At 42.6% G+C, this 13,784-nt stretch overlaps 1 protein-coding gene across 1 annotated transcript in view; it reads right to left on the minus strand.

Annotated features, from left to right (window-relative positions):
* Positions 1-13,784, minus strand: part of LOC148837302 (ras-specific guanine nucleotide-releasing factor 2) — a 107,414-nt gene continuing 93,630 nt past the window's right edge. Inside the window, exons 21-28 of the mRNA XM_088911987.1 lie at positions 13,457-13,517; positions 8,833-8,936; positions 8,018-8,102; positions 7,255-7,452; positions 6,325-6,404; positions 4,564-4,681; positions 4,103-4,171; positions 1-2,908 (exon numbers count right to left, since the gene is read on the minus strand). Of these exons, the coding sequence (XP_088768113.1) occupies positions 2,816-2,908; positions 4,103-4,171; positions 4,564-4,681; positions 6,325-6,404; positions 7,255-7,452; positions 8,018-8,102; positions 8,833-8,936; positions 13,457-13,517 (808 nt within the window). The 3' untranslated portion in view covers positions 1-2,815. The remainder of the gene's footprint in view (positions 2,909-4,102; positions 4,172-4,563; positions 4,682-6,324; positions 6,405-7,254; positions 7,453-8,017; positions 8,103-8,832; positions 8,937-13,456; positions 13,518-13,784) is intronic.

The raw sequence follows: 13,784 nt of genomic DNA on the forward strand, positions 1-13,784 counted from the left end.
ATTTGTTTAAAATTTAATATGTATAAAACCAAATGTCACTTTTTATTGACTCGTTTCCATTTCCCTCCATTCAGAATATTACCGGCAAACAATTTTTTATCTCTTCTTGCATGCTCGCCGTGCAAATCTTTGTTCACAATACAGAGCAACAGTAGAACACATACTCATTGATGGCTTTATTCTGTACTTTGTTTAGGAACATAATTGACATACTGTACACAATCCAGTGTATCGACTACTGTAAAAGTAATGACTTTAGCTCTCTGAGAGATTTAAATGCTGCATGTCTGTATGAAATGAAATACAATAATCTCTCCTCCTTTCACCTTAGAATTTCTTACACAGCTAGCTGGATTTTAGCACTCAAAGCTTAAATAAAAATTTAGATGGGGGTGATTAAATATTTACTGCTCAAACCATTACTTATTTATCTACACACTGCATGCTGAGAAAAATGTAAAGCATGCACACAGTACCTATTTCAATGCAGCTACCTGTAGCACAAAGCAACACAATTCAAAACGAACAATCCTGTTCCAGTATATAAATAGAGTAAATTCACTTGTGTGTTCACCTGTTAACTACTGTTTCTCATACAAATCTTGAGAATACCATCAAATAAACTTTCAGGTGAAAAATCTAAAGGAACATGCTTAAAAGCAGTGCCCATTTTAGTTTAGCCTGCTTAGATTATGAGTTATTCTGCTTCATAGTTTGTAGTCTTAGCTCCTTTAGAAGATGCAAAGGTTACACAAATGCCTTCCTATTTGCATTCTCTGTCAGGAAGGCAGCCCTGGATTGTGGGTGACATCCTAGCATTTACAGAAAGGGCAAGACTGTGAAATGTCATTAGCACCGCGCTGAGTTCAAACTGGATATTACAAAGCAATGCAAGAAATGACTTGGGAATCTTAAATAAAAGATGAGGTTTGTTTAAGGAAAAGCACATGCCACATTGCAGTATTTTAAAAATGTCCTAACAAATTTGGAAAAGTGGAATTGTCTGCTATGAGGTTTTTTTATAATTCTATACCGAAGAATGTTGCTGCATCTGAGTTTTCGTATGAAAGGCCCTTAAGTAACTGTTTAGAGAACGGGCAAGGAGATGAGAAGTACTTTTGTTCACAGAGAATTGTTATCAGCTTGTGTTCATATTTACTCATATTTACTCTCCCACCCCTACTCTCCTACAGCTCCCTCTGTAGCCTCTTCCTGACCAAACCCAGTGCCCCTGTCGTTTCAGTCTGTTGCCTCTGTGACCCTTGTAGTGTTTCCTGAACTGGGTTCAGGAAAGGTACAGGAAAGATGAAAGGAGTAATAATCTCCCGTAACCTCAAAACACAATTTTTTGGGTGGTGGGGAGCTAGATGAAGCTACCCAGGTATACTAAGCCATATAGCCCAGACCCTGGCTTCTCTCCAGAAACAGCGGGATGAGACTCTGGGATCAATCAGCCGCCCAACTACCAAACAAGCTGGATGGGTCACCCAACCTCCTCTTGTTCATAACATGTCTTATGCTCTTATGTGCCCTCACCGAGTTTCTCACACACTACACTATGATTCTGACTGATGGGTTATTTGAGAAAAGGAAGAGGTGAGATTGTGGAGGAAAGGGATAGGTATTTCCTTCATCTTTTCCCTTCCTACAGACTTGATCGGTTATCCTCTGTCTTCTATCCACTGTGGAGAAAGCTGTCGTGTAAAATGTGTTACTCCAGCATGTCTGCAGTTCAGGGAGGAACAAACAAGCGAGTCTTCTCCTGCTTGTGAAGTGCTGTGGGACGCAAAAGCAGTTTACAAATCCTCTGTTTTTATTGGAAATATTGTAACATAAAGCTACACTAGGATGCGGCATAGCCATTCTTGGAGCAAAGTTCTCTGTTAAAGAATGTAATTTCTTGCTGATAAAAATTAAATATATGTATAATACAGTGCAAATATAACAGAAACTTCTAACATACTGTACAGACAATCTAGTCTGTTTTGATTCAACTTTTAAATTTCACAATGGAAGATGCCTTTGACACAAAACCTTTAAATTATTAGTCAACCTTTCTGGTGACGCAATAGCTAACAATCCTAAACGTAACCATGGAACAGGAGAATGCAGAATAGACTATCAGGGAACTGGGACTAAGCTCAGAGTAGCAATATTCACAACTGCCATCGCTTTCTTTCAGGCTTTTCAATTTCTGCTTGTGCAGCCACAACCTGGGTTTCTCAGATGACAGTGACTGAATCGGATTAGGAGCTGGTAATCCAGACCTCGTAAGATTGAAGAAAAGACTTTATCCCGTCTTGTGCGGAACTGGATCTGAGCCTGCTGACTTCGTAGAGTTCTGCAACTCTGCAGTCTCAGGATCTGAGGGTGAAAACCATGAAGTACTCATATTTATGTGTTTTTACATGCTACATTACTCCTCCACGCATGCCCTCTGTCTGCCCCTTCATGTTCGGAAAAGGAAAGATAGCTATAATGCCCTCTCTAGTGCTTCTACGAGACCTACACAAGCCCTTTTTTCCCTTTGATCCAAACTTAACAGTCACGTCCATCCTGGACAAAACAGTGCATCCAGTAACAAATATCTAGACTGTAAGTGTTGCTCACCTCCTGCTAACATGGGCTCTTACCTCTGGCAAGAATCCCCTCCCCAGCTCGCTAGTCTATGACTTGCCCCCTTCCTCTCTTACCGCGCCCCTCGCTCATTCATGCTAGCTCTGCCTGATTCACTCCGCTCCTGTCAGTTCAAGGGCACGCCTGTGCACCCGCTGCTTCTCTCCCTCCTTTCTGACGTTGCGGGCGTGGTGGGCCATCATGCCGGCAGCCTGGGTTCGATCTTCAAGGACAAGTCGTAAAGGGTGTCTTCATCCATGGTGAGGGTCTTGTCAAGTAAGAACTGAGTAACCTGGCAGACGGAGAGACACCAGCAATGAGACGCACTCTGGAAAAGACACGGCGATGCTCGGACAATGCCCACAGAAAAGCTGTATTAGAGATGCTAATCTGCCTGCCACTAACAACATCAAATGAAATTGTACATGGGACGCTGCCTCTTCTTGTCTCTGGCCCTGCCCTCTGGACCTCCAGGTCTGGCAATGCTGTGATCAATTTGTTGCCTTTGTCCATAACACAAGTATTTCTAAACTAATTGAAATGGCACTCAGCATTGTAATTGATCATATGGCGATACTAGTGATTTTGACTTACTGTACTTTATTGTGCCAGATGGCAAATTTGCTTTGCAGGCAGGTAAAAGACGTAACAATACACTGTACATAATACATTTAATTCCTGTCATATACAGTATATGTCACATATAACTTGTCACAAGTGATAATGTGGAATATTGACTTTAAGTTTTATTTTTATTCTGAACCTGGTCATTTTGTTTTCTTCACCAACTTGGAAAGTCCAAGTCACTAAAACATATACTTGAGAAACCCAGACTGATGAGGGGGGTTGGAAATTGAGTGCACACAGCTCTCATCATCTTATCAAATTCCACAGAGAGCCAGTGCAAGGAAGCTAAAATGCATCTAAGTTTTGGAGCAGCTGAGGCTTGAACAAGCTGCAATTTATTAGAAGCTTGACTGGATACAGCTCCTCTCGAATTCCAGTCGCATCGTGAGATCCATGGTGAATATCACCAGCACTCTGTTCTGAGAGAAAGTGCTGACAGCAGGGCCCTCTTTCTCTCCCCTGAACCCTGGCAGAAACAGGTGACATGCCATTGAGATCAGGAGGACAACCAGGGCTCACAAACGCATCCCAAGATCCCAAGCGAAGATGACCATTGAAATTTTCTAACTGGCTACACCTGACAGTCCCTCTGAGTACATTCCAGTACAGGCACAGCATTGATGTCAGTGGCTGAACACAGCACCTGTTCTAACCAGCGTCTTCCGGTTCAAGATCTGAATCATGGAAATTTTGAACAGCTTAAATTGTTGAAAAGGGAGTCCCTAATGCAATCTATGTTTCGTCCAACATATTTTCATTTTAAAACCTAATTTTAGTCATCCAAATCTATAGCAGAGAATTTTTAATAAAAAGTAGACTCTGTGTGGCGACCGGCAGGCGACTTCAAGGCGAGTGATACCTTTGGTTGGTGCTCTATTCTGTAGGGGGTCTGCTGGAACTGACGAATCTCCCGAATGATATGGGATATCTGTCACAGGGACAAAACCAAGCAACAAGAACACGTGTTTCAGTGTGGATCTGCGCTTTATGTACTCTGCATTCCTTTTTGGATTATCCGCAGCGAAAATTAAGACAACACCATTTGTTGTTTTGGGAATTTTAGCTAATGACTTTTAACAGTGACAGTAAGATCGCAGCACACAGAGAAAAAAAAAAGTGCTTACGAGAAACTTCTGTAAACACGGGACATACAAAATGGGAATTCTTAAGTTGAGCAACATACTGTAATTTAAGACATGACTGAAACAAGAGGAACAGGTTTATTTAAGAATCTCTGTGTTAAGTTACAAATATTTTAACCCTAATGCAGAGCAGGAACACAAAACGATCTAAAGTCCTCAATGAACGTTCTCCTCATACCATCCTCATCTTGGAGAAGTTAACCAGGCCCTCTTCAGTAAAGTTGGGGGTCCCCTCTTCAATAAATGCCAGGTCTGTTAAATACATCCCCAGGTACGGAACACAGGGAGGGTTACAGCTGAGAAACAGAGCAGGCAGATGACAATTAAAACCGACCTCATGGCATTTCTGGCTCTCCGAGTTCTGTGATTTAATTTGTTTCCCGGCTCACTTTTGAGCCCCAGTCACTGACTGAAATCTCGTTTCATCATTGCAGTTAAAGGTACTTGTTATTGCAAGTACTGTAATATATTTAGGCACCATATAACACCAGAATATCGGATACCAGAAATATAAGAAGACATGAAACATGGTAGAAATGGGATTATAAGAAATCTGGTAAGGTCAACTGTAAGGTAAACTTGCACCTGTTGAAACCCTGTATATGGGCTGACATTTGCTGTCGAAACAGGTGATGCCTGTGAGCATTCGGACACACATTCATCACATTCTCAACACGATGAAGTCAGAAGAATGAAATATTCTCCTACGAATCAAAGTAAGATCTGTGATTTTTCCATATGTACTGTAACCGCCCATCCATGCTGACATAATGTAAATAATCATATCAAAAATATAACTGTAAAACAAAAGATTAAACCAGAACTTTTTTACACTTTGCCTTAAGTTCTAGATGTAAATCATCACTAAATAAAAAGTAATTATAAAAAATAAAAAGAAATTGAGCAAGATTTAATATTCACAGAATAATACCAAATTATGGAAGCACATTGCTGCCACTAAGGGAAAAAAATTCTTAACGAATTATCTCGTAATTACGAGATAGCAATGCTTACGTCAGTGTATGTACAACCTGTTACGTTGTGCACTGAACGCACTTGGCTGGCACTTTCAGTTTAATGATTGTGTCCAGCGCTGCAGAATTTGTACAGATTTCGACTGGGGTTTGGTCATAATGAAATCTTGCAATTTTGAGCAAATATGAGCAGAATCATTACAAGCATGAGGACCAGTTTTGTGGGATTTAGAGATCAAAGCAATGATGGTCCCGTTATAAACAGTTACACATCCAATCACTTCCACTGCTTAAACCTGCAAGTCAGCACATAGTAATATAGGTGATGTTACGGACATGACCGACATCACAGGTTGTGCGAGCTGGTTGCCAGCGCGGTGACATCACCGCCCTTCCCTGTGAAAAGCAGGGATCTGAGGGGAGGTCTCCCTTTAGCTCAGCTGGCTTGTTCCCTGTAGAGTGACACCAGAGACACGGGTTCGAGCACTAGCAGTGGAGGGCCAACCTGAGGAGGGAGCCATTAGGGTGCAAACTTACAGTACGAGAACCCGAAAGCGCTACAGTATTAAAGGGATAAATTAAAGGTTTATTCCATGCTGAAAAGAGAAGAAAAGAAGCACGTTTTGGCTGTGAGGGCTTCACAGCCAAAACGTTGTGTTTCTTTTCTTCTCTTTTCAGCAGGAATAACCCTTTAACTTGTTCCTTTGCAGCCTATGCATGCTGACGTCACTACCTACTTGATATACAGTAGGTATTATATGACAATCGTGCAATCGCGTGAGCACATAAAGTATGTGAAAATTACTCAGTTATAATTACGAGATAGTTTTCTTGGAATTACGAGATAAAGGTGAGGATTTTTTTTTTCCTTGGTGGAAGCAATGCGCTTCCGTACCAAATAACTGGGATTATTGTCAAAGGAAATATGAAAGGTATTGTAAGAAAGAAAAAGAAGAATGACCTACTTTTTAAGTGTTTCTCTTAGGTTTTTAAATCTGCCTTCTGATGACACCGTCTTCTGCAGCTTGTCCATCAGCGCTTTAGTCTACAGGAAAGCAGAGGTGAAGCGTCACCTTCATTGTCCACTTTCATTCAAAAATGAAAATGCTTCTGAAAAATAATGTCTCCTGTCCAGCTTTTGAAATTCGAATATATACAGTATCTGAAATATGCCTTTAGCACATCTTTTTTCCGATTCAGAATGACAATATAATTTTGCCCTCCCAAGTGGAATAACCCGTAGTGTGTTTCACTTCTTAGCTGGCAGGTATTAATCTTCAAATTCATTAGCTACTAATTAACAAAGGGCTTAGATGGGCCAAATGGCCCCCTCTTGTATGTAACCTTTCTTCTGCACTGATGAATTGTCATTCCCTGCTACCTCACACAGGGGAGGGCGAGAACAGTGTATTCAGAGCTTGTGCTCAGGATCACAGAGCTCAAACCACAGTCCAGCAAGCGCCTTCACCGGCACAGACAATCAGGAGGCCCCAGCATAGACTTTTGCACACAGCAACAGGTGGCAATAGTTGCAGTTCTACATTTATGGACACTTACTGTACCCCTCCTGCTAACAGGATTCATAGGGAAATTCTGGTGGGGGGGAGGGTGATAGCAGACAAGTTCAACTCACCTCAGCTGCCCTTACTCGTAATCATTCGTGACATCCTTTCCTCGATTTAAAAAAAATATAAACACTATACACGAGCCTCTTCTCCTTCAGATTCATCCACCCTTGCAGCTGCCCTCTGGTGTGCACCTCACTCTGCCCTCAGCCCAGTGGGCGAAGCCAAATCTTACTGTGACTGACCACTCAACACACATCTTTCACTGCTTTTCATTCTGGGGCGCTGTTACTCCTCGTGCACAGTCAACCCGGGCCGAGCCCCGCCCACCTGTTTGGACACCTTGGCCCATGTCTTCTTCAGCCTGTAGATGGCGCTGCGGTTGAGGGCGGAGATGATCTCCAGCACCCCATTGTAGTTGTGCAGGCAGCGGCAGATGTCGCCCACTGCCACCCACTTCTCAATGGAGTTGGCCCGCGAGCCCACGTCCGTGTGGCTCATGATCTGGGAGGCGACCAAGTTGCTCATCTGAGGAGAAACAGGTGGAGGAGTAATGGTGGGCAGGCAGCACGGACGTTACATCACGAGGAAGGCCAGCTGCACAGTGCATCAGACCAAGAAACACTGGCAATTTTTAAATCGGCTCCTGCCCCTGTCCTGTCCTCAAGGCCCAATCCTCAGTCCTTACCTTATCAAAACGTACATGGTTACTGTTAGGTCAGATTGTTAATAAATATGCTGTTGACTTCCATTGTTATGCTGGTAAAACAGATCTCCATGCATACATCATCAAGTCCTCACATTTCTCGATCAGGACTAGTCAAATGTATAGAAAATATACAATTGGGTGGAGGGGTCAAAATTATCTCCAATTAAATAAGTATAAGCCTGAGATGTTTTTAATTGGCAGACCTCATCAGATTTCTAAGGTGATCACTTTTGGTGACATAGAAATTGTACACTATGTGTATTAGAATGCTTGTGCTGCAATGACACCTACAGTATTTGAAAACCATATTTCATAGTATGGTGTTTTTTAAGTACAGCATAACCAGAATGAGCTGTCTCGCGTGATCAGGGAGGCCCTACTTACGTCATTAAAGTGCTGACTTGTCTTCATGATGTAAGGGGTTCTCTCCATCTTATCTACCTTCATCCACCCTTGGCCAAGAAACTCCCTAAAAGAGAAGAAGTGTCAGAAAACATGAGCATTCATACTAACAGAATGTAGATTTGGTGACGCTCTGATGATACAGGTGACCTCTGATGTCTAATTATCATTAATAGATGAGTTAATGCAGTCCCAATTTCTCTGACCGGTTATTTAATCTTGGGAACAAAATAGATTCATTGATTGTATAGAAAAATGTTCAAAAAATTAGCACAAAATCGTGAACTATGTGAAAGTACTGTATAGTCGCCATGTTGTCGAGAGTTCCCATGAACTGTGCTGTGAAGTGGCCTTTCCTGTTCACTAGTCACTGAAATGAGAAATGTACAAGTGAATAAGTACAGGTTTTTCACCACAGAAATGTTCCAGCATCCTCTACAGTACATGAAGAGTTAACAAGTAAGCAGTATCTGTTGGCAAAACTGTCTCAAAATCGAAAGCAATATTTCTATTGGATTAAAAGAGAAGTATTCACAAGCCGATTTGTTTATGATGTTATAGGACTGTTTCACCTCACTGGCAATTTTATTGCCTCGTTCTGAATCGCAGAACATGGCACTGCGCATACCTGTAAAATTCTGTCTATTCTGTGCTGTAAATTGGAGGTTTTAGAAGTTACTGTGTACATTTTACTTCTACTGTGGTATGAAATGCACTCATCAATGCCGGTTCTTTCTAATGCCGAAATAAAAAAACTAGTGTCGCATTTCTCCCTTAAGCAAAGCTGGTGGACTCACTCGTAGGGAATGCTCCTGAATACGATGTGGTCCAGCAGAGTGATCTGCTCGGCCAGCTCCATGGCTGACAGGGTCTCGAAACACTCGGCTTTCGGGCACTCCGCCTGTGAAAGGACAGACAGCTGGTGTTGGCCAACCCAAACCCTGCTTCCGCTGCTGTATCACAGCACACAACAGCACACTTAACAAGTAAGACTAAACTGACTGGTCTGGTCCATCACTTTGGGGTAAGCTGCCCGGAAACATTTCAGGAGCTTTTTAAAGGATGGCTGAAGCGCAGGTGTAAGAAAGGCTCCTTCATACAGGAATGCACTCAAATTAAAATCCAGACATGGTAATTGCAGAACACCGAATTGAGGATGGCTGGATTGGGTTTTGAGATTTTGTAGGGCCGATCCCCACCTTCGCCAATTTTTGCTAAACCACAAACCTCAGGTTCCACGTTATGTTTTCAAGCACACATTTTTTGTGTGTCTGAGGGTGGGTTTCAAACAGCTGCTGAGCTGGGAAGATTTCTAAAGGGTTCAGGGGGCTTCGACTTCTGTCCTCATTATGAAACTACTTGTAGATGCCGATGCTGGTCTGATTGATATAGTCCTGTCTGCATTCCCATCGACCGGCAATGGAAAACATTCATTTTTGCAACAGCTTCCACGGTGCAAGGTAGTGAAAATAAACTGACCTGCAGGGCCTGAATACACCTTTTGAAATATCAGAGCAGGACTGTTTGCCTTTTGTGCTACAGTCCTATAGAAATTCCCAGAACACATGCTCCACCACCACTGTGAAAGACCAGCATGCTAGCTAAAAAGGAAGAAGCAGAGATCAACTACACACTGAAAGTAAAAAAGATAGCAGAAAAAAACACAACACTTGAGCTGGGGAGCCTCTTCAGAGTGTCTCATTCTGTAGATCCATTTTTATTAAGGTTGACCTGACACACCTGAAGAAAGCTACACAACCAAAATGTTATTTTCTTGGCCTTTTAAAAAACTTTTCAGCGTGGCATTTACTTCAGCTTGTTCCTACTGAGCTAATTCCACTGAATTAATACAACACAGATCATACAATTGTGCTTGCCTTAACAGATTATACGTAAAACAACTTCAAAGTAATATTAGCACACTGCACTGGACAATTGGCATCTCCCGTCGCATGTGGCGCTATCTGTGACTTGTGGCTATTTGTATTAATATATCTGTAGTAGAAGCTCATCAGAAAACGGCCATTCTAGTCCCCAAAGTTCAGGTTACAGCTAATTCATATAGCAGTAATTGGGGCACAAAATTGCAAAATACATTCATTTAAATGAATGGATTTCCACAATGGTAATATAATACCTTCCTTAAAAGATGTCTGTGGATGAATGTAAATTTTTCAGCATTTTTCTGGTTTCTGTTTCAAGATGGAGTAAAGTCATGTAGTTTGACAATGGGCCTGCAGAGGGCGCACAAAGACCAGGAGCAGCACCTGCTACAGAGCTGAGTTCACATCATAGGTTTCTTTCCACCCGTTTGGGTGAGAGGCAGAATGCGATACAGCAGGACTCATGAATGTGCAAGACTTTCGCAGAGCTAAACAGATATTTGCACAAAAAAAAATGGAAATCTCTCTTAAATACTGAAAATTGCATAACCTTTACAAAAATTGAGCAATGCTTTAGCAATCTAAGTCTACTTAGTCTGAATAGGTAGTGGCAAACAATGATTGGACCTAACATCTTGAATGCTCTATTCATGTTTATTTTTGGTCTTTTGCAAAGGTCATTGTATAAAGCTGGCAGACGCACAAGGGAATACCTTCCTCTGCATCCACCACATTTATTTCTCTGACACTGATTATACCCTGTATTGTACCTCCAACCCCACAAGTCCAACAGCCACCCACCTCCTGACACACCATGCCACTGGAGATCAGTAAGCCACACTAGGGAAAAGCTGTAATAACAGTATTTGGCACTGAGGAGCCACTGCCTTCTGTCTCTGTGTTAACGGCACTATCTTATTAGAAGTAAACCTCCAGTGTATCGACTCCCTCAAAGAAGCAAAGCTAATTTGTCTGAGGCACTCAGGCAAGGGAGGACAAGGATTAACTAACAGAGCCGTGCTTTGAAAATGTTACGTAAATATTCACAGCCAACACATAACTACACTGTGGACATTGATTTCACAGGCATAAGAAATGGATTTTAATCACCAAACCTTCGAGATGGGTGACAACTTCTGTATACTGCTGAAGATAAACAGACAGTGATCTCCTAGATTTACAGCTGTGCGATTGTCAGAATTGCACTGAATGACCAAGCACATGTGTTCAGGCACATTTTAAACAAAAAACATTAAATGTCCCTGGGCCTAGCGAGGAATTTCAGCCTGTGACCTTTTGTTCTTTCACTCATGAATATAGAAGAAGGGAAGAAGGGTGTCGGCCTCAGGTGTAGGATGATTTTCAAGTGGCCTTGCTCCACTTCCACAGGGATGTTGTTAGGCACTAGAGACTAAATATATAACATGCTTTCTGAATGCACCTCATCAACCAGACTCTGAAAGGAGCTATACATACAGTAGAGAGGTCAGCTGAGAGGCCACATTGCTAGAGATTCAAAGTTAGTGGGCAGATCTGACTGCAGAACCCAAAGGACCCAAAGGGTGCTGGAAATGTATCCTACAAATACTGCTCTTACTGAGACGCTTACTGGAGGTGTGGTGTGTGTCTCCCACATCACACTATATTATAAATGATCATTTTTGGTGAATTGGAGAGGCCAATAACTCCAGACAAGATGGAGATTCTTGTCTAGACCACATTCCCCAGAATGCTGTGGAGAGCTGCTGCACTTAGTCACCTGACCTCTTCCTACAAGACAATTGGTCGGGTGAGAATTTAAAAAGCAGGACGCGGGGGGGGAAGGAAGGGCAAATCTTCTGCAACCTAAGCTGTGCCAGAGGGTGTGAGGGAAGGAAGCCACAGACTGACTGAGCAAGTGGAGCTGTGAGTTTTGATATTCTGGAAGCATTTTGAAGAGTTTCAGAGAGTGACTGTTGTGGAGAACTGTTATGCAGCTTAGCTTCCCAGTTTGCTAGTAAAGAACTGAAGAAGTCACCCAAGTAGACCAAAGAAGAGATACTGTAGGTTTTTATTCGTTTGATTTTAAGTTCCTATGCATAGTAAATGTGCTGTTTGTTTTACCATGGCCTGCCTATCAAGGCCTGGGATGAACAGGCATTTTTTAAATTTTTTTTGCAAGGCTGCCACTGATAGACAGGTCATTTCAACAGCCAAGCTTTTAAGCTTTTTAACTGGAATGAGAGACGTCTAAACTGCATCCTGCAAGCCCAGCAGCTGACTTCTGCCCCAATCCCCAGTGCCATACATGGAAATTCTGAACTGAACGTCTGGGGGGATGATGGCAAGCAAGCTTTTCTCCCCAGCTGTTCTGAATCATAATCATTCCCTGGGTCATTTCTCAATGCTGTATATACAGTACACAAATCCCTCTTCTCTCAGTTCGCCTCGCGTATCCCTCCTCCACCCCGGCTCCGTCTTTACCCAGCTGTCCCCTGGTCACTCCTCACTGCATGGGGGTCCTGGTCTCCCTGTCCCGTGCCCCCCAGCCCAGCCAGTCAAGCCAAATCTCGCTCTACTTACAGTGCCTATAAAAAGTCTGGATTTGTTTTTTCACTTTGACATTAGAGTACCTTGTGTTGATGAGTGGCAAAAGTTCTCAGTTACTGTAAATACATGGTTCCATGCTGTAACACAATAAAATGTGAAAACGTCGATGGGGGGGGTGAATACTTTTTATAGGCACTGTTAATGCTTAAGAAACTCTCTTAAATGCATCTCATTCTTGGGCTTCGATTATTCCTCAAGATTGTGGCAATATCCTACTGAGCTCCAGTTCCATAGGGATGAGAGGAAGGATGGTAGAACTAACATGTACAGGTCAAACAGCTACAGCTTCAAACGACTGTGGCTTCTCTCTCGGGGCAGAGAGAGGTGCGGTGCTTACCATGATGAAGTACAGGAAGGGGCAGCTTTTCTGATCCACAGTCGGAGGACAGATTGAATAAGCGTGTTATTTGTGAGAAACGGGAGGATTCTCTTCCCAGGAAAGGGGAGATAAAATGATTTCAAAAGAAATGTACACATGGGGGCAGGCATTATGCAAACGCATGAGTGAAAGTTTGACATAGGATTTATTTATTTGAAAAATAAGTTTCATAACCATGTAAATGGTTACATGGCAGAATGGGAATCCTGCCTGAGTCTTTGGCCAATGGGGAGCAGCTTGCTTAGTAATTGCTTCTGACATGTTTTGAAATCGGGACACTGCAGAATTTGCATCAGCACACTTCTTTGTCAGTGAGGTTGCCAAAAGAGACTTTGATGCAGTCACAGTGTCGTAAGTTTGCATGAATTTAGAACTGGATGTTTTTCCAAGTACTGTTCATCAACCCTTTTAACTTCAGCACAATCAACATAAAAAAATCTGATTTACAGCTAAACCGCTATTGAAAACACATGCCTAGCTGGCCCATCATGCACAGATATCAGCTGGCATGGCCATGGGCTCCTTACTGCTCATTACTGGGGTCAGGGCTCCCGGAATGACTTCACTCACCATTTGAAGGATGTCTTCTATCCTTAGCTGGGCATCCTCTTGGTCATCTTGAGAAAGGGCACTGGCAATAGCAATGATTAAAACATTATCCATATCCACTTTTTGCAGATATCTAGGGTGGGATACTGAATTGATCTTCCACGAAATCTTTTCTCATCACAGTAGAGCCGCGACTATCCGACCTTCGCTTAGCCGACATCCGTTTCATCCGACACAGCCAGTCACCATAGTGTACGGCATATACTGTACACTATGCGTGCGCGTGCATGATATTTTGCCCGATCTGATGCTGCTCTGCCTCTCCGTGTGTCACGTGCTTCGCTCGCTG

This window comes from Atractosteus spatula, chromosome 3 (assembly GCF_055471065.1).
Source record: "Atractosteus spatula isolate fAtrSpa1 chromosome 3, fAtrSpa1.hap1, whole genome shotgun sequence".
NCBI lineage: Eukaryota > Metazoa > Chordata > Actinopteri > Semionotiformes > Lepisosteidae > Atractosteus > Atractosteus spatula.